Source organism: Nanorana parkeri, unplaced genomic scaffold, assembly GCF_000935625.1.
Source record: "Nanorana parkeri isolate BGI_ZX_2015 unplaced genomic scaffold, ASM93562v1 scaffold1125, whole genome shotgun sequence".
Lineage (NCBI taxonomy): Eukaryota > Metazoa > Chordata > Amphibia > Anura > Dicroglossidae > Nanorana > Nanorana parkeri.
In genome coordinates this window covers 55,026-79,570 of record NW_017307393.1, presented here as the reverse complement: position 1 = coordinate 79,570, position 24,545 = coordinate 55,026, and the positions used below count along the sequence as shown (strand labels likewise).

The 24,545-nt window shown below is 39.2% G+C and overlaps 1 protein-coding gene across 1 annotated transcript in view; it reads left to right on the top strand.

Moving 5' to 3' along the window:
* Positions 1–17,503, top strand: part of ITGA7 (integrin subunit alpha 7) — a 124,962-nt gene extending 107,459 nt beyond the window's left edge. The window contains exons 17-25 of the mRNA XM_018567975.1: positions 1,618–1,697; positions 6,735–6,812; positions 8,688–8,790; positions 10,245–10,427; positions 10,523–10,621; positions 12,233–12,346; positions 12,436–12,534; positions 13,710–13,835; positions 17,390–17,503. Coding sequence (XP_018423477.1) covers positions 1,618–1,697; positions 6,735–6,812; positions 8,688–8,790; positions 10,245–10,427; positions 10,523–10,621; positions 12,233–12,346; positions 12,436–12,534; positions 13,710–13,835; positions 17,390–17,503 — 996 coding nt within the window. The remainder of the gene's footprint in view (positions 1–1,617; positions 1,698–6,734; positions 6,813–8,687; positions 8,791–10,244; positions 10,428–10,522; positions 10,622–12,232; positions 12,347–12,435; positions 12,535–13,709; positions 13,836–17,389) is intronic.
* The last annotated feature ends 7,042 nt before the right edge of the window (positions 17,504–24,545 follow it).

Genomic DNA, 24,545 nt, shown 5'->3' with positions numbered 1-24,545 from the left:
CTGTCAAAAAAAAGAATTTAAAAAAAAAAAAAAGAGCGGGAGAGCGGTGTGATGGTAGAGACAGCCATTACTGTCACAGGAGGCGGGGCTCTCCTCCCACACCGCCCAGCCTCCTGTGACCGCCAATCCAAGATGGAGAGCAGCGTTGTAGGCGGAGACAGCTTTCATTTCCCTACACAGGAGGCTGAGCTCTCCTCCAGCACCGCCCCACTCAGCCTCTTGTGACAGCTGTCAGGAAGGAGAGCGGTGCAAACACTCAGTGATCAGTGATCGCTGAATGTTTGTAGATAATTGAGGACATGGTATGTTGACTATATCCTCAATTATGAATAAATGGGAAGTCATCTACATCACCTCCTGTTCATTCATGTCTGTGGTTATCGTAAACATACTATATCCACAAGTTATGAATGAAAACGAACACTCAGTATAGAGGATTCCTGTTCATTCATAACAGGGGCTGCAGAAAAAGAGACTGAGAACTTTGTGTCCTCAATCGCTTTTTCTATTTTTAAAAGGGAAATATCAGGGGTCTGTTTAGACCCCTAATATTTCCCCGAAGCCCCTAAAAGTAAAAAAATTAAAATATTTAATAAAAATAAATAAATAAATAAATAAAATATAAAGTTTATAAAAAATAAATAAAAATAAAATATTTTTAAAAATTTGAAAAAGTTAGAATAAAAAACACTTTCGGTTTCGGCCTGACCTTTTTTTTTTATTTCAGTTTCGTTTCGGTTTTTAAATTTTCATTTCGGTGCACCTCTAATTATTATGTTTTCTGTATCATTGGGGTAACTAATAAAAAGGTATTTAAAATTTACAGTCAGGGACAGATTTATATCAGTGCAGCTGTAGAAAGGCTACATTTGGCACTCTGGAAAACATTTCTTGTTTAATTGGTTCTACCTTGGCTTAGAATATTGTAGCAACATGAAAAAAAAGGTTATGTGGGATAACTATTTATATTGTAAAATGGGAAAAATTTGTGGTTAATATCTATACAGAGAATAGCTGACCTTTTGCCTCTGGCACCTATAGGCATATTGCCACTCTGCCTAATGGTAACTTTTGCCCTGATTTTAGTAATTGCATACAGTTATGACTCAAATGTGAACCATAACTCAAACTTTTTATTTCACATAGAATAGAGCAGGAAAGGGTTCATCTGTCTCTTATCTTAGGTAGCATCCTCATATGAATAGAAATCTTAACCAAGACCTGTTACCAGCCCCAGTATTCCGGCCTGTTAGCAGATGCAGCAGGGGGGACCTCTGTGTTAAATAAGTCTGTAGGTTTCCAGTGGGTTTGATGTACCGAGTAAGTGATTCGAAAACAAGAGGAACTTTTCTTCCCTTTATACGACAGCATTGCCTTTTTCATATGAATGACCTCATTAGATACTGGTAGACTTTTCTACTATTGTACTTTAATGTCTTCCCTTTATACTGCAGCATTGCCTTTTTCATCAGAGAAGTTCATATGAATGGTCTCATTAAAAAACTGGCAGAATTTTCCACTATTGTACTCAAATTTCCATTGGCATACATTTCTTCTCTGTAATCTTCTATTTGTATCTGTGCAGCGGTTTCAAAGCAATTTGTATTTATATTTCAGATCACGTTCTATATGGTTATTAGCACTCCAGGAATCACAATAGAAACTACAGAACTGGAGGTGAAACTTGAACTGGCCACGTAAGAGTTTAGATGTCATTTTGTGTACTTAAATGTGTGACACCAATTCAATGGCTGTAACTTGACATTTAGGGCCCTTTACACTTTCACACTAAAAACTGCTTTCAAAGTGCAGTTTCAGTGCGCCATGCACATGTGAATGGTCCATTACTGGCGTGTTATTTAAGACACATGCAGACATTGACAAATGTTCATCTTATTATTTATTGATGCTCTTTAAATGCACTATCACATACATTGTAGCTGTCAATCGGATTTCAGTGTATCATAGCTGGATAAGTAAAAGTTGAGTTCTAATTAGTTTATATTGAATATCGCATATAATCACTGCTGTGTTAAAGAAGAACTCCAGGCAGAAATGTTATTAACTCTTGCAATGGGGTTAATGCACTGCAAGGGTTACCTGCTCGTTTTTGCTTAGGTTGAAAAAAAAAGTTATACTCACCTTTTATTCGGAGCCAGCTGGCTCTTAGACTTGTCCCTAGAGCACCTTCCCCTGCAGCAGTCTAAGGTTCTGTTAGTCATCACGTCCAATACAGTGTATAGGATGTAAGGATGCCAAGGGATTTTTTTTTTACCATAGGCAAAAACAAGCAGTTAATCTTAGTAACCTCACTGCAAGGGTTGATAACATTTCTGGCCAGAGTTCTTTTTTAATGATTCTTATTATTAGGTGCCGATACTGAGTATTTGGGCAAGTACTCGTACTCGCCCAAATGCTCCTGATGCCTATCCCGATACTGGAACTTCAGGTCTCAGGAAGGTCTGAGTCATTACACTCTGCCCGGCTTCCTGATTGGCCAGGAATTCGGCTCCAGCATGGGGCTGGCTTCCCGGCCAATCAGGCAGCCGGGGGGCGGGTTATAACTCGCCACCCCGTATTCCTGATTGGCCGGGAGGCCGGCTCCGTGCTCCTTCTTTACTTGGTGACGAGGGAGCATGGAGCTGGCTTTCCGCCAATCAGGATGCTGAGCAGCGTGTAATGACTCACTGCCCAGCTTCCTGATTGGTTGGGAAGCTGGCCAATCAGGAAGCCAGGTGGCGAGTCTTTACCCACCCCTTGGCTCCCTGATTGGCCAGAAAGCTGGCTCCATGCTTCCTCATCACCTGGTAACAAAATAGCATGGGAAGCTGGCCAATCAGGAAGCTAGGCGTCGAGTCATTACCCGTCCCCCAGCTTCCTGATTGGACAGAAAGCCGGCTCCATGGTTCCTCGTCACCTGGTGTTAAGGGAGCATGGAGACGGCTTCCCGGCTAATCAGCAAGCGGGCGGTGAATCATTAGACACCGCCTGTCTTCCTTAATGGGACTTCCAGTATCAGTATTCAGTATCGGCAAGTACCGAAAAAATATATCAGTACTCGATACCGAAAAATTCTGTATCGGTGCATCCCTACTTCTTATTAAAACGAAATATTCAGTATTTGAAAACAGTAAAACACTGTATAGGGCTACTACGGTGCCTGACTCACAATTCATTTTTTATTCACTGAATGCATTATATCACTGAGGATTGCTGGCCACAAAGTATATAAGGCAATTCACTTGTTTAATATACACAAATGGATCTACTGGCAACTAAATGATTTGCAGAGTGCAATGACCCATTGAACGTTTTTCACACTGTAGATCCCAGGTGGGTATAGTACAGATAGCACACAACAGATCACGTTATGTGTATGTGAATATCCATGTCTTCTATAGCATATGTGGGTGAAATAAAGTATGATTGATACTTTGTAAAACAGAAAACAGCTACATGAGATGAATACTTTGTCATATAACAACAAGGATTAGGCATTTTTACTTTGCTACATTTCTAGCTCACAGGAATTGCATATGGACAACTGAAAGCAAGTCTATCCAATTACATCCAATAAATCTGGCAGCTAGTCTCTTTATATATTTAGTTTTGCCAGTCAGACTTCATAGTTACTTTAAATATAGTCCTTTTTTATTCAAATATTGAAGAAAGTGTTACCTATGGGCTCCAGGTGTCTTATAGCGTTCTAGTAGCCAGTATGCTTTTTTTTCCAATATTTTAATTAAAGCTAGTAGGGTCATCCAGTTTCATCATCTATTTGCTACAACACTAGATCAAGTGAAGCTGGATTACACTGTTGCATGTGTATATCAACTCTGAGTACATGAAATTGGGCATATAATCAAAGTAAGATTCATGCGGCTCTGCTCACCTCACTCCCTTAAAGCCATGAAAGGTAGCAAAAGACATGTACTGTTAAGTGAAAAAGTAAGTGCATCCCATGGAAAGTGTTGGCTTTTAAAAGATATGTGGACAGGCAAATTGTGGATCTTGATTCAAACAGTGCCTACAAATAAGGGTGATACACTTGAATCTGTGACACGTAAAATTGACATGGTGTATTTATTCCCTTGATCTAAAGTAACAAAAATGCAGATTTGTCATGTGGGAAAAGTAGGTACACCTCTACATTTACCCCCACTTTATATCTATTGAATTAGATGAGGTGTCCCAGATTAGATGTCAATGATTATAACCTCCTTGGGGAGTATGCAGATGGAACCTATCCTTTTTAAACCACAGATATCTTGGATCTAATGTTTTCTTTGCTATTGGCAAAAGAGCTCTCTAAGGTCCTCAGAAAGGAGGTTGTGGATGCTTATAAGTCTGGCAGAGATTTAATAAGATTGCCAAATTATGTGAAATCAATCATTTAATTGTATGAAAAATAATCTACAATTGGCGTAGATTTCAAACATCTACTAATCTGTCCAGGACTTGCCAGTCCAGCAAATTCAGCCCAAGAGCTGGCCGTTTGATATTAAAAGAAGGTTTCCAAGAGTCCCAAAATGTAATTGCGTGATCTTCAGATAACTCTTGCAACAATTAGTGTTGATGCATCTGAATGTATGCATCAACAATCAGAAAGAAATGGCACCAATTTAACCTGCACGGGAGAAAAAATTAGAGCAAGGCTAAACTTTGAATTATTTGGCCAGAGTAACATTGCACATGTTTGACACAAACCAAAAACAGCATTTCTGGAGAAGAAAATAATGGAAATATTATGGTTGGGTACCTTGCTGTTTCAAAGCATGGGCGGCTTGCAGGTTTTGTTTCAACTATGAATTTGGCATATCATAGTACTTTATGAACATGTGAGGCCATCTATCCAAAAGTTGAAGTTGAACTGGAAATGTTTCTTTCAACACTATAATGATCCAAAGCACACTAGTAAATCCACCAAGGAATGGCTCAAAAATAAGAAATATAGGTTTATGGACTGGCCCAGTAAATTTCTATTTGAATTCCACAGAAATGTTGGGAGGGAGTAATTTAAAATTGTCAGTTCGTACCGGGAAACCCACAAAAGTCTTGCAGCTAAAGGAATTTTACATGTAGGAGTCATCAAAAATTTCAGAGAGCTGATGTTATAGACTGGTGGGTAGTTATGCAAAACACATACAAGAAATAATTTCTGTTAAAGGGGCAATACCGGCTTCTAAAGACAAGGGTGTATTTGCCCTTTTTCATAGTACACAATGACATCTATTAATATTTTTGTTACATAAATAATTGAAACGCCACATTTTGCTTGCGGTTTTATTCAAGTATATCACCGTTATCTGCTGGCACTGTTTAAATGAATATCTGATGTTTGCATGCTCATGTTGGAAAAGTCAACAATTTCCATGGGATGTACATGACTGTAGTTATTACCTTGGCTGCAGACACCACTTCTCCAGGATTCCATAGTGGCTAGTTGCAAGATTAAATGCTATTGCATTAGTCATGTTGTATGCTAAAGGGCAGTATCAGAGTTCCGGAAGAGCCTCTTTTTGGTAATGTGACCAGCTACCATGGCTTCCCTCAACAGCAATATTTTGCAGCCCGGTAAGGATTTCATGCATTCTGCTACGGTCAATTACTGTTAGTATAGAAATAAGGAAAATATTTGTTTTTGAAGGTGCTAGCTCCTGGACTGTCATTTCTATGATCTTTTTATCCCTGATTCTGAACAAGTTTGTGCAGGCAGGACCTTTTTAAGGGGGTAAGTTGGGCAGAGTAGGGAATTTGCCTTAATTTGACTAGAGATCTTTTTTTAAAGTGACCATGTTGCTAGAATAGAAGTCTCAAAAAAGTGCCCCCTGCAAAGAAGACAATTCATACTTCCCTCCCACCCTCTGCACCACCGAACTACTGTGGCCGAAGAACCTTCAGCATCCAACACAATCCTAGATGGGGAAAGTATGAACTTGCTTCTTCACATGGAGCACTTGGTTTTCCATTTCTTTTCAGAGGCAGGGTGACTTTAAAGTGCAAGTGCAGAAATAAAGCTAAATGCTCAGTTGAAATATGTATATGTTACCTGTTTTATTTTGTAAAATGTTTCATTTTGTAAAGCCAGTTTTCAAATCCATACACCTTTGCCAAGCAATATAGTCAGGTACTGACCATTCACCTTTCTTCACTGCAGTCAAAGCAGGTCTGTGATGAGATAATCAATGAGCAGGGGCTCAATTAGGAGTTCCTCTGTGCTCTCTCTTACAATAAGAAAGTTACATTGGTTCATCATAGCACTATGCAATGCAGTTAAGTCAGATCCCTTCCTCTGGGATGTGCTAGGAAGTACTGGAGGTAGTAAAGAGACAAATCAAGGTACTATATGTAAATACATTAAAAGTATTTTTAACACGTGATTATAGTATTAATTGGGTTTCTATACTTATACTTGAAAGAACCAGTAAAGCAAAAAAACAAATATACATGTACTAGTACTTATACCTGCTGAGACCATTAGATATTTTGCATAGTATGTACATTTGCTATGTAGCGTTTTTTATTGTTTTAGCTACCATTTTAGTCCACTGGATTTAATCACATTTTCGGTGGATTACCATACAGGAAGTCAGCTGTGTTGGAAAATAAAACACACCTCTATATCATCTTCCCAGCACACATTTTTTTTTTTATTGAAGTCTCTGTTATGTAAATCCTTTTAAGCCCCTAATTACTAAACTCATGACATAATTGATTGCATTGTGTGTTTGTAGGATAAGTGAGCAAGTGAATTTGCCTACAGTACTTGCAAAAGTCAACGTGATCATCGAACTGCCGCTGTCTGTCTCTGGGTAAGTGAATATATAATAGGCTTCACTCTGTTGGGCCTGTCTTTTTTATATCCAGAGAAACACCATGTCTATTGTCTATTACTATTTATGACTCAGGAAACACCCTATTATAGAAAAATACCAAGCATATTTCTAAGGATTCGCAGTCACATTTGCTTGGCAACATTTGCCCCATGTATAAAGCACATTTGCTGACACATTTATTGGTTGCAGAAAAAATGCAGAAAATCCTTTCTTCATTGGGAAAAGGTGGTTAGTGTAACATTATTAGCATTGGTGCTGTTGGAACAGTACACCTCTCAAAGCACCATCTGATACCAAATGGCATACAGGCTGGTTATCACATATGCTGCCCCCTTTGCCATGGAAATACCAGGTTGCCTGCCTCCCTGGTGTTCCAGACAGATATTCGTTAAAGATGAACTCCGGGAAAATCAAAAACTAACCCTTTCAGTGGGGTTACATTTAAGAGCTCTTTTTATCTAGGGGGCTCAAATGAGGCAGATTTACTTACATAATTATTGGTCGTGCTGGGCTGCTAAACCGTTCCCCACAGCCTTTTCTTCCCCGGGCACCGGCAGTCTAAAGCCGCTGACATCATCACATCTTATGCAGGTTCATTGACCTACTTTAGACATGAGAAAGGTGAGTGCTTACCATTGTGGGACAGAGGATCAGGTGAGTAATACAGCTTTATTTCAGCCCCCTGGACAAAATGAGCACCTAACCCTTGCAGTAGACATGTGCGATTCGTTTCGTTCCGAATCGAAATTCGGACGAGTTTTTGGAAATTCGGACATTCGGATGTATCCGAATTCCGAATTACAGACATAACGAATGCAAACGAATCCGAATTTCCATTTCCGAAATTCGGTAGCGTTAGTACGAACGTTCTTATTCGTTTTCTGTTCTTATTCGTTTCTTATTCGTTTCTTATTCGTTTCGTTCGTTGGAGCAAAGTGACATTAGAGAAGGAGAAAAATATTTTTTCCCCCTCAAATGTCACTTTTGCTGCAAACGAACAAACGAAACGAATAAGAACAGAAAACGAAACGAACGTTCGTACTAACGCTACCGAATTTCGTCCGAATCCGAATTCCGAATCCGAATTGACTTTCTCACCCGAATCCTGAAAAACGAAATAACACAAATCCAAATTTAAAACGAAACGAAACTAAACAAATTTTTTGGCAGTGCACATGTCTACCTTGCAGTGCAGGGATAGCCTCACTACAAGGGTAAGTTTTTGATTTTCACAGAGTTCTTTAAAACAAAAGTTTAAAAAAAAACCTTTGAAAATGACCTTTTTCCTGAAACAGTAAATTCACAATTTTCACCACCATGGGATGCTCTGTCGGGATGAATTTACGTCACATTCACCAGGTGCACATTCACTGTTTTATAAATACAGTGAATATGACCATCAAATGTCAGCAAATATGCTGTAAAACATTTACTATAAATGTTTTAAAAATATGCTCTGTTTCAATTGTTTTTTTTTCATCTGTATTAATAGAAACATTAAAAAAAATGCAGTATAAAGTCAAACATCAAATACTTGACCTGTGTTGAGCCACCATTAATTCACAGATCATGGCACACTCGAACATTATGTAGTTACATACAATCAGGAAGATCAACTTCACCTTTAGTACAATATCATTAAAAAACGGATGTTTAATTTGTTTAGACTTGTTTTTTTTCCTAAGGTCTGCCGTTCATATAGAATGATTCAAGCATATGGTCTTGCTATATGTGTGTGTCGGGTTTCCTTTGTTTCTCTCTATTTATGCAGTGTTACTTTCAGGATTGTCTAAACAGTAGGGTGGTGCAGTGATATAATACTGAGAGGGGTGTTACATGGTTCTTTTTCAGAGAGGCTGCACCAAACAGACTGTTCTATAGTGGACAGGTAAAGGGGGAGTCTGCCATGAAGAATGAAGATGATGTGGGCAGCCCTGTGGATGTGGAAGTCACCGTATGTCATTTACTGTTTTATAGTTGTACATAATAATGCTGCCTGCTCACATACAAATAAGGCAACACTCCATATATTTTAAAATTAGTATCCACATGTACTGCCAAATCACTGTTGCATCTATTAATATAGTTTACATAATTAATATTGTCATTATATTAAAGTATATGTAAAGCCAAAACTTTATTTCATTTTGAATAGAGTATGTGAGTCAAAACCACTCTCATTTTTCTGCCATCTATGTCTCATTTTGGAGACTACCCTTGACTTCCTGCACTATAGACTGACTGCACATGATGTAAAGGATATCTTTCCAATGAAAGGGAAAATCCCTCCTAGATAGCTGTAACAGAAACAAGTGTCTCCATTGGCAGGTTTCCCTTCTATTCCTGTTTTGGTGGCAACTCCAATATTTATAATTTCCCTCACTTTTATTCCCGGGAACAAGAATGATCTGGACAGGGACACACAGCAATAAAAGTCTTCCAGTGATTCTATTTCTAACCCATCACTACTTTATTTAAATCTAAAAAGAAAAAGGTTTTGCCTTACCTTATACTTTAATTTGCTCCTTCATTATACACTTACCAAAAGTATGTATAAACTTTTTGACTCCGAGGACACAAATGTGTAAACTGGGTGCCAGCCAAAAATCAACAATGCGGGAACTTAGAAAGTGGTAACTCTTGGAATTGGTAACACATAAAAATGGCAGTAAGTGGAGCAATATTTCAGCAAGGCGCAGCTAAGCTTTGCTACTTTTACATGCTCATCCACTAATCTTTCCTGGTAACTATTATATTTCTGTTCACAATGCTGCTACGGTAAAAATGTATATACAATCTGATTTCTGCTCCACTTCTTGTTCTGCGTCCAGCATCTTGTTAATCAAAGAACCTTCTGTTTATATCTTTACTCATGTGCATTAACACAGTGCATAGTTCATAGTGGGCCCTTAGTGTAAAGATTTCAGTTCAAGAACCCTCTGAACTGCAATGCCTTCATTTCCCTTTCTCCCTAGAAGGCCAGAATCATCACCCAGGATTATGCAATGCATCAAATTATGTCTTTGTACACGTGTAGACATGTAGACACATTTTATACAGCTCAGCTCCCAATGTGTCACTTGCCAAAACGTTAAACTATATAGTCAGTTAAACTATATAGTCAGTGATCACTGTGGAAGAGAAGACTGAGGGAATCTGTGCTGTCTAAGGCAGACCTTGAGATACTATGCCTAGACATAACCGTTTAAGTGGAGCTGAAGGACCACTTTTAATGGTAAAAGGTTTTTGGAAGATTAAATATGGCTACATATTCTTGTAACATCAGAATATATAGCAATATTTAATCTTCCAAATATATATACATGCAGGTTTGTAAAGCTACTGATAGGTCCACTGTATCCTACTGCCTTCAGTGATGTGACATGCTCATATGTATATGTTTATCAGGTAACAAACCGGGGAAAGTCATTGCGCACACTTGGTTCTGCCTACCTGAATCTGATGTGGCCATATGAGATGGCAAATGGGAAATGGCTGCTGTACCCAATGAAGATACAGCTAAAGGAGAAGGATCTTTCTGGACGCAGCATGGAATGTAGTCCCTTAGAAGCAGTCAACCCCCTTAAACTGGTGTGTGAGCTCTCTACATGTAAATTACCCTACTCTTGTTCTCTGTTCCATACATACAACTTGGATATGCCCTAACACTCTGAATTTTCTCACAGAATACAGTCAGAGAGGACACAAAAAGCTTTGGCCAAAGCCAGAGCTCGGCAAGCCGATGGGCAGTTACCTATCCAGCAAAGAAGAAGGACGTTGTTTTGGTAATTATCACTGCAATGCTTGTATTGCTAATGATAAGGGCAAAGTCCTGGGGTGCTGTTCTCACCCTCTGGGGTGTTGCTCTTATGCTAAACAATAAAGTACATCATTATCGTTGCCCTGATTGGATAACAGTTTAGGGTCTAAGATATGACCGCCAACCTTCCAGATACCCACTGTAAGGTGAGGCTGTCATCCAGCTGGTGTAGTGAAAGGCTTAGCCACCATTCAATTCAGAAACAATGATAATATTTTCACAAATATTTTGTAGTTTATTTCATAACAAGCACGTAAAGCATAACTAAACACAAGAAAAAAAAAGATAATATTTTGCAGCTTAGCAGTCCTTTGGTGGTTATGTTAGATTTCATTTTTCAGGCAAAGAACATATTTAGCAAGTACAGAAAATACTTGTTCATCTTGCTGAAAATGCTGTGCTCCTGTGAGACGAACTGGCAGCAAAAACAATGTTATCTTTCTTGTTTAAACTTTTTCCCATGTTACAAAAGCTGACCTGTTTGAAGTCCATGTTTGAAGTTTGAAGCTCCCTCCATTGATACGGTAGATACAGAAGCAAGTATAGCCACCCAGGGACAGGAAGGGTGTTATTCACAGGATTAGCAGGTAAAAATAAGGAGAGGAAAGCCTAAAAAAAGAAAACAAATTCAGCCACCACAACTAAGGACTAGTAAGCTGCAATTTAAAAAAAGGTTTTTTTTGGTTCAGATAATCTTTTAGCTGCATCTACACCAGATGTGTTGGGGCTGCATTGGCCGTTTTTTCCAATTGGCTCTAAAGTTGTCCGATACTTGTTATTGCTTGTGAATAGAGGTGAACCTATGCATGACTGGATCACTCTAACTATAACTTTAAAGCCTGGCATTACTTTAGAATATTGACCAATGTATAGCCATCATAAGTGACCAGTCTTAAAGTGACATTAAACCCTCAGATTTTGTAACATAAACCAATACTGTAATGTGCGCCTTACTGTAATCCATGGTTGTTTCCCTTCTCTTTGCTGCTCTTCCTTTTAAATCCGTATCTCTTCTCATGCTGGGGGAGAACTTCCCTTTGCAGCTGAGTGCCTCTTCCTGTAGTGCTGACTCAGGTTGTGAACCTGCACACAGACACCATGTATCCATTTCAGAGACAAGGCAGTCTGCTGCAAAACAGAAGTTCTGCCCAGCATGAGAAGAGATACGCATTTTAAAGAGCAGCAAAGAGAAGGGAAACTACCATGGATTACATTAAGGCACACATTACACTATTGTTTTATGTTAAAAAAAATCTGAGGGTTTAATGTCACTTTAAGTGAGTTGTAAAATGAGGATGTCCACTTACACAAACAATGGCATGTAATGTACATCTTATTGGTGTACCTCGGCTTATATTTGGGACGGCTTATACTCGAGTATATACGGTAGTAGTCATACAATGACATAAACATCACTACCGTTATATTGTTCACTGTGTTCTGCTGTCAAATTACTTGGGGGGCTGTTGATCAACTGTACCTTAAAATGAAAACTTGCCCATAGCTCCAACTCTAATGTAGCATGAGAAAACGACACATTTGAGTGACAGATATAACAAGTCTGTCTATTTTTCAGGATTGTGCTCGCGGCACTGCTCACTGTACGATATTTCAGTGTCCTCTGTACAGTTTTGACCAGCAGGTGGTGCTTAATGTCCATGGACGGCTTTGGAATAGCACATTTTTAGAGGTAAATGCCAATGTAAACCCAACTATTATTATTCTGCGACAAATTAAAATGTACTTTCCTTTGATAATGTGTTATTTTTTTTCCTTTAGGACTATCCATCTGGTAGTGCCATAGAGGTGATCATCAGAGCAAATATCACTGTGAAGTCTAGTATTAAGAACCTAGTATTGAGAGATGCTACAACACAGGTACACTCACAACTTTTTGTCATGATTTAATTTTTTTCTGTTGAATACTGAAGTCATACCGTAGCATTCTATACATATGAACGTCTGTATTGTATGTATACATTGTATATTATGACACACGTTACTAGCTGGGGGTTAAGGTTAAACTGTATGTATTGCAGAGATTTTGCTTCCTGTCCTGGAGACACAGTTGTCGATGGAACAGGGGTTCCATTGGAATATTTCTCCTCTCTAACATTTTGTATTTTTCCTCTTTTCTTCTCTGTCTCAGTGACAATGGTCACCATGACAAATAGAGAGAGTGAATATGCATGAATATACCCAGCATAAACACATAATAAATTAGTAACATATCTTAAAAGTCAACTCCACCCAATAGGTATTCTCCATTATGGACTTAGTAGGACAGGATTGGATCCTTCTGTATATCTTTATTGCTGTCTGGGAGCTCAGCAGGGGTTCTCCTCTCCTAGCATGGCTGTGACAAAATAAGCAAATGTTTTAGTTGATTGCCCAAGAGAATGTTCCATTTATTGAAATGGAGGATCTGTTAGGCTGGCTATACACTGTTATATTTTTTTGTTCAAACTATGGGCTGAACGGAAGGAAAAAAAAAAGATTCCTGCATTCCTGGAGGCAATGAGCTTATAATGTAACCCTTGATACTACAGAGATAGCAATGATTACATCTATATGTTCTTTCTCTCCAGCGTTCTCTTGAATTGTATCTTGCTGCTAACGTATATTTATTTTCTCAGCTGCATCTAGTGGCCATAATGTGGTATTTTCCCCCAGTTACTCTGTATGAGTGTACCATTGAAGAACGTTTGACCAGAACATAAATTACACTAAGCACATTTGATTTGTGCCCCATTCTCACCACAGATGACTAACTCCGATAGAATGAATGTACCTGCAGTTTTGGTGGAGAAATAAGCTATGCAAATGTTATAGACTGCTAAGTGTTGCATCAAACTCTGTCCACTCTATCATACACAGGAAAAACTATTTTGGTTAAACTTGCTGTTTAATAATATGGCAGAGGAGGAGGGAGAAGAGGATCCCTGGGGGAGGGGTTGATGTCTATGAATACTTCTAGCCATGGCTGTAGCCAGCTGTGGCAGAGAGATTCCTGTCCAATATTACAGTTTTAATCCTTTTGTTTATACCTATAGATCTCTGTAATGCTGTACTCTGATCTGGATGTTGTGGCACATGCAGGGGTTCCTTGGTGGATCATTCTTATTGCAATTCTGGCTGGCATATTACTGCTATTACTCCTAGTCTCTATCCTGTGGAAGGTAAGCTGCAGGAGCCACTGGTTTTGTTGTAGTAAAATGTGTGGTTGAATTACTCTCATATCAAATGTAGGTCTTGTGAATAACTTTCTAGTGTGCACAAGTATTATAATGGCAGTTGTAGACTAGTGCCTAAGGCAGAAGGGTCAGGCTACATTCAAGCAGAAAAGTAAATGACAGAAGCGCCAGCACCTGAAACTGTGAAAATTAAATGTGATACACTCTCGAGGCAGCTCCCGCTGGTTAGGGCAACCAAAAAACTGAAAGAGAAGACAAAGAGAGCGCCTCCATCGTGTAAAAAAATGTTTTGATATAAAAGCAGCTAAAACCATACTCACAAACAAATGGATGTAGAGAAGACAAAGAGAGCGCCTCCATCGTGTAAAAAAATGTTTTGATATAAAAGCAGCTAAAACCATACTCACAAACAAATGGATTTAGCTGGAATAAGAAAAAGATGGGCAAACGAAGAACACAAATAGTGTGTGTGAACTGCAGCCAACAGGCTGTATGAGCTTCCTGGTTTACGCGTTTCAGAGGCCACGCCTCCTTCAGAACCAGATTGGCCTCTGAAACGCGTAAACAAAGAAGGACATACAGCCTGTTTGCTGCAGTTCACACACACTATTTGTGTTCTTCGTTTGCCCATCTTTTTCTTATGCCTGCTAAATCCATTTGCTTGTGAGTATGGTTTTAGCTGCTTTTATATCGTTATATTAAAACATTTTTTACACGATGGAGGCACTCTCTTTGTCTTCTCTACATTCAAGCAGGCTTAAGGCTGCAACTGGGTATTCTGTGGCAAAAACCTACCTGCATCTACGGACAATCATCTATTCAACTGTTCCATGTCCGATTACACATGGACAGCTACTGACAAATACGGCCACTGTCAGCCTGTCATTCACTTGAACGGCCACAGCGGTTGCACCTGTACAGACACAGATGGAATCCCCAGCTGCAATCTTAAGCCCCGAGTGAATGGGCCATGGGTGAGGGGGTTCAGAATCAAGCTTTAGTACTCACAAACTTTTTTTCTTATATTTTTTTTTTCCTCTTCTGGACACCCCTGGATATTTGTGGCTAATTTCAACAAGAGAACTATAGAGGAAAGGGGATGCAGGGGACATTGAGAGGCGTTTAAATGCTCTGTACAATTCAGGAAACATGGAAACATCTCTCCTTGTTTTTGTTTGATGATCCATACTGTGACAAATAAGCTTTGTATAGAACCCAGACAGAATGCATTCTCCAATAACACATTCTAGCATTATAGTGCAGATTGTCCACTGCTCCAATTCTTAGACCGAAATCCAACTGTGAATCATTCCACAGATGCAGCCAAGGCCGGCGCGCCTTCGCTGTATATAACAATCCTTCTCAGAAAACAAGCCGTACTTCCGTGGATCACCATGAATAAAACAATTTTTTATTAAAGTAAAGAATACATGATGTGGAAAGTAAAAACTGTTTATTGCAAAACACACAGACACAAAAAAAAAAAAACCCCATAACAACATCCTGTAACAATCTTGTGAAACACATGTGCAAGGTGAAAGGCAAACTATCCTAACTATATACCAATGGCAGTAGAAAGAAGAAGGTAAATGGGTAACAAGGCAGAAGGGGGTTCAGCCGGGAAGCAGGGTAACAGGAGCAGGACAGACCATGTACAGGTAGTTCACAATCAGGATGGCACAGAATACAGAGCAGGTTCAGGCACATAGGCAAAATACTGACAAAATTAGTAAATGGTGCGGTGGGACTAAATAGCTTCCCAGCAGCCAGCATTAGGTGGCAAATGACAGACACCAGCTGGTGGCCACCTGAACTGCACCTTTCCTGCTCAGTAGCTACAGTGCCACCACTAGGTCTTTCGACTGTCATTAGGTCATGCCTAGGGCCGCATGTTTTTTAAATACGGTCCTATATCTTAAGGCTCTGTGAGTCTCTGAACAACCAGTGATGATTTAAAGTAATATCATCAGTGTTATCCAGCACCTGAAGTGATATCACTGAATACAACAATCTGCTTAAGTGCTTCCATTACAGTAATGGAGATGCCTGACACTAAGCCAGTACTCCATGTTTTGCTTTGTTTCTTGCTTGAAGCATTTTGCTTATCTCCTAATTACATAATTTGCATTAGTTTTATTCCCCATCACTTTACAAAATGGAGTCTACTCGCACAGCTCTGAAAGCTCAATCCTCTGGTGTCCATGTAAATCTTTATGGTTGTTTGTCAATCTACAGCATTTAAAAAGGGTTCACAGAATAATTCATAGAATGAATTATCTTCTGGCACTTACCAAGAGATTACTTAAGTGTTCGAATTACAAAGTAGCTTAGTAAGTGCCTCAAGTAAGAGCCTGCATTCTCACTAAGCATTAACTGACATAGTAAGTTGCTATTAGCGGTAGAAGGAGACCTAGGTGTTTCATAAAAAATTCTAAGAGCAATAATACGGAATTATAAGTAATACCACCTTTAAGGCCCCATTCACAGCAGATCCGTTGCAATGCGTTTTTCAATGGATGTCAACGGATGCCAACGGTAGGTAACCCAAACAATTAATGGGAGTGAGTGGGACCAGTTCACACTGCTCCATTTTGATGCATTGCATTGTAAATGTTGGTGTGACCGGACCCTAAATGTGGCACATGTCTGTGTGCACCCAGACAGCCTATGAAACATAATTACAACAAACTTCATATAGGGCTAAACAGAATGTACTGCAAAGGGGCCTATGCTTATCAAGTATGGCAGCATTCAACAACTATGACTGTTCGAAATGCCTGAAATAGACATAGATAAGCCCATTACTTCTTCTGTTTCGTTCTAAGTAAAATAACAGAAAACACATACAAAACATTAAATAAATACAATAAAAGTTTATGTAAAGCTCAAGACAAAAATGTAATAGATTGTAGCTTACTTCTCCTTAGATGTGGTAATTGCATGAGTTTTCTTTTTTCAGGCCATTTTTCTCCTTTTTTTCCACCAAATAATCTTGCAAATACCAAACTTCCTGTGCTAGGGTGAGAATATTCATTCATTGTACTGTATCTATGAAGGAGTGATTTTGTCAGACTAGGCTACTCTACTGATTTGGAACAGAAACAGGTCCATAGCTTGGGAGGAAGATAACATTGTCTAAAGTAACAGTTCAGTGCACAGGAAGAAACAAGGGCACAACATTTCTGGAAGAATTAACAGGTATTGTCTTCAGTTGCTGAAAATGTTCTTATCGGAAAAAAAAAAGAAAACTAATGTAACTACCACATCTAAGGAGGGTAAGCTGCAATATATTACATTTTTTTCATGGGTTTCCATAGTAAGAGGTAAGTCTTATCAGCGGCTTCTTGTAGATCATATGTAATAGGGGCAAACACATCTCCACATGCAAAAAAAATTTCATCCATCATGTCCTAATTCTCTTTGGTATTCTGTTTCTGTTCAGCATATCGCACTGTAACCTTATGCTAATCAATACAGATAAACACAGAGTTTAGGTCAACAAACTTTAGCTCATTGCTGTCTTCGCCTGTTACTTCCAGTGTGGTTTCTTCAAGAGAGAGTCTGCAGAGGCCAAGTATACCACAGACTACTATCGGGCACAATTGGGGGTTCAGCCCTCTGAGGCACAGAGGCAGGCCGAGGAGGATTTCTAGCTGGTAACATCCAGCACGAGTGTGTTATGAAATGCTTATAGCCTAATAATGTTTTGGTGTTTAAAACTAACCTAGTTGTAATGCTACAGTGTGATTTGTTTGCAAATATTATTTAGGGTGGAAAAGATTGTTTTCAACCAACATACCTATTTAGTAATATTTTGTAATGGGTCTCTGTGTTATTTAAATATGTTTATCATGTTTGCTAAAATATTGCATGCTGTATGCTAGCCAAAAACTACAGTACAAGTTTACCCACACAGTTGTTAGAAGCAGATGCAGTGATGCTGTCAGTGTCCTATTTTCTAATAACCACTGCCTTGAATGTTTCTCCCATGTACTAGTATAGGTATGCCAAGATACTGTCCACCTTTCTCATATGGCCCACCTGTTTATCATAAAACCATCACTAACAGAAATAAGCTTCCAGTTGTAAAAAGTGTACACATAGAGGAACATTGGTAACAGAGAGCAGATATGGCTATCTACTCTCTGCTATATACAGCATGGCTGCTCCACATTGTGACCTGCATTTGATAGCATATTCTTATAATGCAGGCCATGGTGTGGGGCCCATGGTACCCCATGGCATTCTCTCTGCTGAATGCCAGAATGCAGAAAAGAGGGCTCTGTGATTGAAGGAGAGGTCAGTCACTTGACTTTGGCAGGCTTTGTACAGGTTTTTCTCTTGGCTTTCTTTCTTCTCCTCTTCCATTCAGAAAAATGTGCTCAGCACTCTTCTACAGGCTTTGGGACTCCAAAGTCAGTGGACTGCTAAATACATATGTAAAGCACATCCCTGTACTTTTATAAATGGACCTCCTAGGGTTGTAACATATGGCATGCAACTACGTTTAACATTTCTCTCAATAAGATGGCCTTGCAGGGGTTAACTGTTAAGTAGGGATGCACAGATACTTTTCGAGTACCAGTGCATATACTTGGCATTTTCATGAGAACAACCAGGGTTGCAGCAGTTGCAGCTGGGACCTGGCTCTGGCGCTCCACCACTGTCCTGAAATCATTAGTCTGTATTGTTTTAGAAAAACTGTCACATGACAATAAACAAAAATGTATCAGTACTCGTACTTGTAAGTACTCGGCAAGTACCAGTACTCGTACTCGCAAAACTGGTATCTGTGCATCCCTTTATTTATATTTATAAAAACAAAATCGTACATTAAAACAGAGATGTACAAATCCCAGGAGCTCCGTGTGCTCCTTACAAATGACAGCTGCCTCCTAACTTTTGAATTTTTCTCTAGTCTAGTCTTGGAGCTCAAAAGTATCGGTACATGGACTCGTACTTGAACCGAGTACTGTACTTGGTATCTGTGCAACCCTACAAGTGTTTCAGTAAAAATTATTAAACCCATTATGAATTACTTTCCATCAGTATTTTTGAGGTGGAATCGAAGAGAGTTCTGACACATTGGAAAATGTTTGATTATTTTTGATGAGTCTGCATGTGTGTGTGGTATAATTAAACAATATCTCTTCAGTTTTGATTTTTAGAGCATGCAAAAGCCATATAAAAAATCATTTAAAAAGATGGTCATTTTATTTTTTAAAAAGAAAACCTGTGAGGTACCACTAAGGGAATGAACTCCCATATACAATCCAACATTTTTTGTTTAATCTAAAAAACTTAGTGTGTGTGGCTATTATTACAGAGACTTCACTCCACAAATGATAGCTGCAGTGCTTTTGACTACTTGACTACTACTAGTGCATGTTCTTGAAGGTGGAAAAGACAAGACACTGCTATATTTTAGTTATACAGTAGTTACTGTATAGTAACATATCAGAATTAAGCTTTCAATGATCTGACTACATTTACTCGAAATTTGGTGAATATGTTGGAAATCATCATTGTTGTTTACACTGCAATATGGAACACATCCACTTCTATTGAATTTTAATATATAGCTATAGAGGTAAAGGTAAAAGCAGGGTTAGTGAGCTTTTGTGCTCTTTAATAAAACTGATATTAAGGATTATATATACAAATATTTGCAAGCACAGTCAGAGTAAGTTTTTTCTAACATGTTTTTAGCATAATAATGAAATGTAAAATAGATTTTTATAAACAACGCGGCATTCTCTTCTCTCAGACACTATATTTTCTCAAACTTATCCTACAAATTGCAGACTCAATAACACAGCAAGGTGTTAGAAGTTTTATGAGACCTACTGCAGCACCAGTATACTCAGAACTTATTTGTGCTTCCTTCTGTTCACCAATACAGAGACATTATGTTGTGTACCATACTATACTATACTACCATACTACATATTTTGCATCTTTCTCTTTCAAAATGTCTATGGAGGTAAGAAATATATATATATATGTATAATACTGCTGCAACAGTTCTGTGAAATAAATGACAATGACAAGACTAAGGAACAACATAAAATATTATTTACAATTACACAATTTATGATGCTCAGTTGGGTGGAAGAGGCAACATATAATTCCCAGCTACTATATACAGGACAATTAAAAATTGTCCTGGTGAGTATTGATCCATGGGCACCATTTTTAAAAATTATAACTTGTTAGCTTCACATTGCAGAAAATCTATTCTACTTGTTCACAAAATGCCAGTAGTAAGAAAACATGAGTAAATACCAACTACACCGGCACAAAGACCTCCATGAACAGAAGGTCAGTTGTTTGGGCAAGGATATGCTTTAACTATAAATCTCACTTCTGCACTACCCAAACTGAAGAATGAGTGTGGTGCACTAGAATGGATCAGCAAAATAATGCTTCCAAGCCAAATGGAATGCAAGTTCAAGTGTGTGTTTAGTTCAGGTTTCAAACTGGCCACAACCAGATTCATTGTATTTCCAGCAATCAAATAGGCAGCACAAAAACATAGGGGAAAAATAACAAAATAATCCCAGCATCTTCTGGCACTTTCTAGGCAATTCAACTCCTTTCTTCCAGAGAAAAGCAGTTGTTTCCAACTCCACAAAATAGTTTGTACTTAAAGGATGGCCATCACATGTTCTTTCTCTCCCTGCAGACCAACAAAACTAAACAAGAAAAAAAGTTTAGCTGCCTTTAAACATAACATATTTACATCTTCCTCACTGCAAGTTGCCACTCGTAACCTTCTCTGAGCAAGGGTGAGCTTGAAGAGAGCATAAATGTCAGAAAGTGGGATGATGGGAGAGGAGGCAGCATTGGAAATGATTGTAAGGTAGGAGAGGGGAAGTAGGGTGTGCGGTAGGTTAAAGCAACACTAAACTCAGAATTTAAACCTTAAAACTGTATTTAAGTACCCTGACCATTAACAAAAATGTTACATTTGTGTATCACTCAGCTGTAGATCCTCAAATCATCTCTGAATTAGTGCGGACACTGTCCTTCCTTCTGGAGGGTGGCTACTTTTGTTCCCCATGGTTCCTGTGTGTGTTGTTCAGTAGCCAAAGCTCCAAGCTCGCTCCTGTAATAGACTACAATCTCATGTTTAGTTTACTAATTTGTATTGAAATTATAGTCTATTACAGTTGTGAGCTTGGAGCGGTGACAACTTCAGAACACACACAGGTATCATGGGGAACAATAGTAGTCACCCTCCAGAAGGAAGGAGAGTGTCAGCATCAATTCAGAGATGATTTGAGGATCTACAGCTGAGTGATACACAAATAAGATACATTTTTGATAATAGTTAAGGTACTTGAATGCATTTTTAAGATATAGCTCGTGAGTTTAGTGTCCCTTTAAGGGATTATATTGTGTACATTCAACATGCTGTGCTTTATCACGCAGTAATTGGTAAGTTTGCTTGAATTCACATTTCAGTTGTGTATATGCCACTAGAATAAATGTTAGTATGCTAATTGTAACCAATTTTTTCCACACGGCACCTAGAAGAAATAAACTATTACGAATAGAAGTTGAGGCAGTGGGAGAGCAAGTGAGATGAAGGAGAGTTTGCATTATTAAAGGAGAACTATGGGGTCAGTGTTTTTCCCCATAGTTCTCCTTAGGGTAACGGGAGGACACAAACTAGCGTCCTCCCGTCACCCTAAGCTCAGTATACCGCGAGCTACAGCTCGCGGTATACTGAGACGCCGCACCTGGAGCGGATCCCGACTTAGATGACGGGATCCGCCCAGCTGCGTGAGTGACAGCTGGCTCTGCCTATCTAGAAGCAGAGCCAGCTGTACCCGCCCCCTCCCCCGTCCGTTCCGCCAGTCAGCGCTGGCAGATCGGAGCGGGGAGAGGGGAATCCAGCCCCTCCCCTGTCACGGCAGAGAGCCGTGACAGGATCGAGAGGTGAGGGAACACGGTATGTTTTCCCTCACCTCCCGATCTACTGAGCCGACCTGTGACAGTCTCATTGTCACAGGTCGGCTTAGAACTATGACGTGAGTGGAAATCACTCATCTCATAGTTCTCCTTTAAAACAGGGTGTTTTGCAAAGGCTGATTATAAATATGCTATTCTCTGTATACATGCAGCTAGTATAATACCTGAATTTTACTTGATTTTAGCCTCTTGCAATTCACTACAGAGCAGCACTCAGACAGTGAAAGCGAGGGGCAGTACTTGGGGCCAATCATTTGTCTTGCATTAACATGTGCTAACAAGAAACATGCTCACAGGTAGTGGAAAGCAGAGGGATCATCTCATCAGTCTCTTGCTGCTCCTTTACTGTTTGTTCAATAAGTTGGGTCAGGAGGGTGACCAGGCTGTGTTGTGCTGTATATCTCAGGTTTGAATAGAGAGAAATACAAATCCTTTGGCAGGTTAGCCAGCTACTATGTATATTTTTCAACTGTGTATTTAACTGTTTGCACAGAGTTCAGCTTTAATACCATAATGCCAGGCCTTCTGAACTCAATATACCAAGGACTGCAGATTTGACAGTCATTGCCTGCCCTGAGATAGAGCTTTGTCTACATCTTTTCTGGACTTCTCTCTTCCCGGCTGGCTATGATTGATTATCAAGCTTCTATAGAATGTGGCTACCTCCCTAGTCAGCGAGTGCTCCATAGACAGCTTCACTCAACTCTAGCTTACTGCAAAGACACATTTAGCAGGAAAAAGAGAAGAGCTGAAGATATAGGAATGCAACAGGCAGTCACTATAACATCTATTTATGTCTTTATCTGGGATCTGTAATATATAACATAAATGTGAGTTGGTGGTATAGTACACTTTGTGCAACATATATCCTTAAGTAGAATTAAATTAGAACAAACATTTCCAACCAGATTCACCCAAAATATGGTGTCCTGAGGTCCATTGCACCACATATTCTTTGCTCTTATTGAACCATATCAACATTTCAATGGCAAAAAAAATACATTGTATTTAGGTATCCTTAAAATGTATAAGTTAGGTTCGGTATGTATACGTTTGGTATAAGTTAGGTTCTGTGGAAATATAAAACATTTCCACAGAAAAGGCCTAAGGAACAAATTGACTATACCTTGACTTCTGATGCTAGACTTCTCTGACATATGCCTTGTCCATTAGTGTGTTATTTCCCTTCACTTTCATGTTACCACATATATATATTATTAACAGGTGCTGATACCACAACACTGAATGTGACGTATGATAGCTACATATAATAATTCACTTCTGCTATTTGGAGAATCATTTTTTTTATTGTCATGACAAATGTGAATAATACAAAAGCTTAGAATATGGCAACATAAATAAATATATTTATACAATAATTATGTGAAGTGTTGTTTACTTTATTTTTTTTTTTTTGCGTCAGTCTGAAAACATATGTGTTGGTATAAGTTAGGTTCCTGGTTCACAGTCCATCAAGCAGGGATATGAAGTCATCATACATGCCTAGTTTAGTTTCACAGTACATTATTTTCCATGCAGTTGTAACCTGGTGCTATCACAGCATGACTGTGATCAAATAGACCAGAACAATGTTACCATTAGAGAGCCCATCTTTATGAACAGCATTGGTATTTGTCTATTACATGGAAAGAGCAGCATCATGGTTAAGCAAGATGGCAAAATAGCTGATTTGGAAAAATTCCCCCAATTCAGATCACTTTTCAGTTCAGCTATGTTGTCCTAGATTGTTCACTTCTCCTGACTTCTCCAAACTCTTCACCCTTTTGTGAATAACCCTGTAAGAATACATCAGAGCTATACATTTATTAGGTTAAAGGAATGCTCCCACTCCCCAGCTGAAAGTGGACTTTATCTCAGAAATATGATAAGTAGAGTAACATAGGGGTCTATTCACGAAGCAGCCGAAGGATCTAGCCGTAGCTTTGGCCGATCCTTCGGCTAGCTTCGGCCCCAGTACCCCTTCGGTTCAGTAGAACTGAAGGGCTGCTCTACGGGCTATTCACTATAGCCCGTACAGCTCCCGAACTTAGCCGAGCGGCTCAGTCTGCTTCTGACAGCTGGGCGGAGCCAGCCGTGATATTACGGCTGGCTCCGGTCACTTGCAGAGAGATCTCCAGCCAGCCCAACTCTCCAGGGGCGCTCCAGGAGAAACACGGCTCCATGTCAGAATAGAAAAAAATAAAAATAATTTTTGACCATAGGAATGCATTGCTAGATTCCTATTGGCTATTTCAATTTGCAATAGCCAATAGTAAACTAGCATTGCATTCCTATGGGCACATTTTTTTTTTCTATTCTGACACGGAGCCGTGTCAGAATAGAAATGTTTTTTTTTTCAGCCGATATATGCCTGAAATCAGCCGTACCAGCCTGAAGTGAATAGCCGAACAGCAGGACCCTGAAAATGTTCTTTAATTATGAATTCCTCCCTGTCCTTCAGCTGCACCTAAGCCCTGCTGTTTTGCGAAGCACAGTGCTGTCTGCAGCATGACTTTCTGGTTCAAGGGGTTCCCAGGGCACACAGACGTTTTAATGAAGGGGGGTAAAAGTTAGACCATACACCTTTAGAACTAGTGCACATGGGCATTTCAGATGCATTTGCCAAGCATTCACCTTTGTTTGTATGGAGGTAAAAAATAAAAGCGCAGACTGATAAAAAAAATTATACTCACCCGATCATTAGATGCGGCCACCTGT